At 41.4% G+C, this 2031-nt stretch overlaps 1 protein-coding gene across 1 annotated transcript in view; it reads right to left on the minus strand.

Annotated features, from left to right (window-relative positions):
* LOC101848582 (mediator of RNA polymerase II transcription subunit 12-like protein) overlaps window positions 1–2031 on the minus strand; it is a gene marked incomplete in the record, with an annotated part of 78486 nt that overhangs the window by 8210 nt on the left and 68245 nt on the right. The window contains 2 exon segments of the mRNA XM_013081641.2: window positions 566–668; window positions 1708–1847. Coding sequence (XP_012937095.1) covers window positions 566–668; window positions 1708–1847 — 243 coding nt within the window.

The following is a 2031-nucleotide window of genomic DNA, read 5'->3' on the forward strand; positions in this document are numbered from 1 at the left end:
CAAGAACGTAGTGACGTAAAGAAAACATAAAGGTCAAGAATGTGACGTAAAGAAAACATAAAGGTCAAGAACGTGACATAAAGAAAACATAAAGGTCAAGAATGTGACGTAAAGAAAACATAAAGGTCAAGAACGTAGTGACGTAAAGAAAACATAAAGGTCAAGAACATGACATAAAGAAAACGTAAAGGTCAAGAACGTGACGTAAAGAAAACATAAAGGTCAAGAAACAAAAGAAGGAAGAAAAGAAGTGGGACCTACTACTGGTGCCTTCCAACCAACCACCAGTGACCAAAAGAAAATATAAATGTCAAGGTCAAGTCAGCGATGAAAAGAAAATACAAAGATCAAGGTAACAGAGAGAGGAGAGGGAGGGAGGGAGAGAAGACGGGAGAGGAGGAGAGAGAAAGGGAAACAAATTAGAGAGAGAGAGAGAGAAAATATTTGAGAGAGAATATATGAGAGAGAGAGAGAGAGAGGGGGGGGGTGTACCATGAGGAATAACAGAGCAACATCCCTCCCTCTCTGTTTTCTCCGGAGTCCAGCAGCGACCACCGTGACTTACAATCTTCTCGGGAATGGGTTCCAGGTCTTCCGGTGGCAAGACTGGGGGCTCTAAGAAGTAGCTGAGAGGTTTCCTCAGGGTGTGGGTGTGGTACAGGTCAATCCTGAAACAGAAATAGGTCGTTGTCGTAACACTGTCATAGTGACGTCGTCATTTGTTGGTTTCAGTTAGAGTTTTACGGCACTTGCAACTCAATAAAGTCATATAAGTGCCGAAGATTAGAGGTGTTACAAGAGAGCAACAAACATAAAAAAGGAGGAGGAGAGATCAGGACGATAGATGTTTGATAGGAAAGAAGAAGCAAACCACACCAGAGCACCCGTCAACCACCCACTAACATCGTCATCATGGTTGTCGTCCTAACATAGCTACCATAGTAGCATGAACGCCATAGAACCACGCTCGTAACAGCAACACCATCATCATCGAAGTAACGTGTAGTGCTAGGTTGTCTAAGTTAAATGTAGTAAGACGGTCGTCATGGTAATATGGTCGTCGAAGTAACATGGCCGTCATAGTAACAGCATCATTGTAATAACATGCAAAATTATGTTCGCCACAGTAACATATTCGTCGTCATGGCAACATGTTCATCATAGTAACATGGTCATCAGAGAAACACTTCAACATTCCAAAAGTCTAAGACAAATATAATAAAAAATAAGCAAAACAAGAGTTACAAGGACTTGTGGCTTCTGCTGTGGCTAATGAGACCAATTCTGTCAGGGAGGAGTTGGCCATATTTTGACCATTTAAAAGCTTCAGTTTCATTTGCCCATGTGCACAGAGGCTTCTCTACTGGCTTCAGCATTCCTAATTCATGAAGCCTCATAGAGACAAATATAAGATATACATCACTGACAGTGTCCTTTCATCAGTCTCTGTAAAGCAAATTGTATGCGAATACAGTGAACCTTCTCTAGCAAACATCTATCCAAAACAATCATCTGTCCTTACAATCATTCCTAACAGTGGCGAAGGAGAAGTGACGAGGGCCTTAGGTGGAACGGGGACTAAAGGGTCGAGGAAAAACAGCAAATTAATTAAAACAACAAATTTTTAAAAAGGACCCCCCCTAAAAAAACAACAACTAAAACCAACAACAAAAAATGACTATGTACAATAAGCTGCAGCCCAAATACCTTTTCTGGTCCTCATACTTGAGGGCCTTCTTTTCCATCCTGACGGCCCCAAAAAAGGACCAGGGGATGGGCGGAATGTTCTTGTGGCCCTCGATGATCTCCCAGGCGTTGAAGGGAACCTTCTGGGCCACTTGTAAACCCTGCACCGACAAGAGAGGGGGTATTTATGTTAAATATCAGAAAGATAAAACCTCACCAACTTGGAAACAAAATTTAAAAGAGCAAACATAAATTAACTGCCTTCTTTTTAAAAAAAATTAAAATCCAAGCAACATTTCTGGTAGGGGAAAAAAATCACCTCCTTCATGAACAAAGCAAAAGAAC

The sequence above is a fragment of the Aplysia californica genome, unplaced genomic scaffold (genome assembly GCF_000002075.1).
Source record: "Aplysia californica isolate F4 #8 unplaced genomic scaffold, AplCal3.0 scaffold00139, whole genome shotgun sequence".
In the NCBI taxonomy this organism is placed as follows: Eukaryota; Metazoa; Mollusca; class Gastropoda; order Aplysiida; family Aplysiidae; genus Aplysia; species Aplysia californica.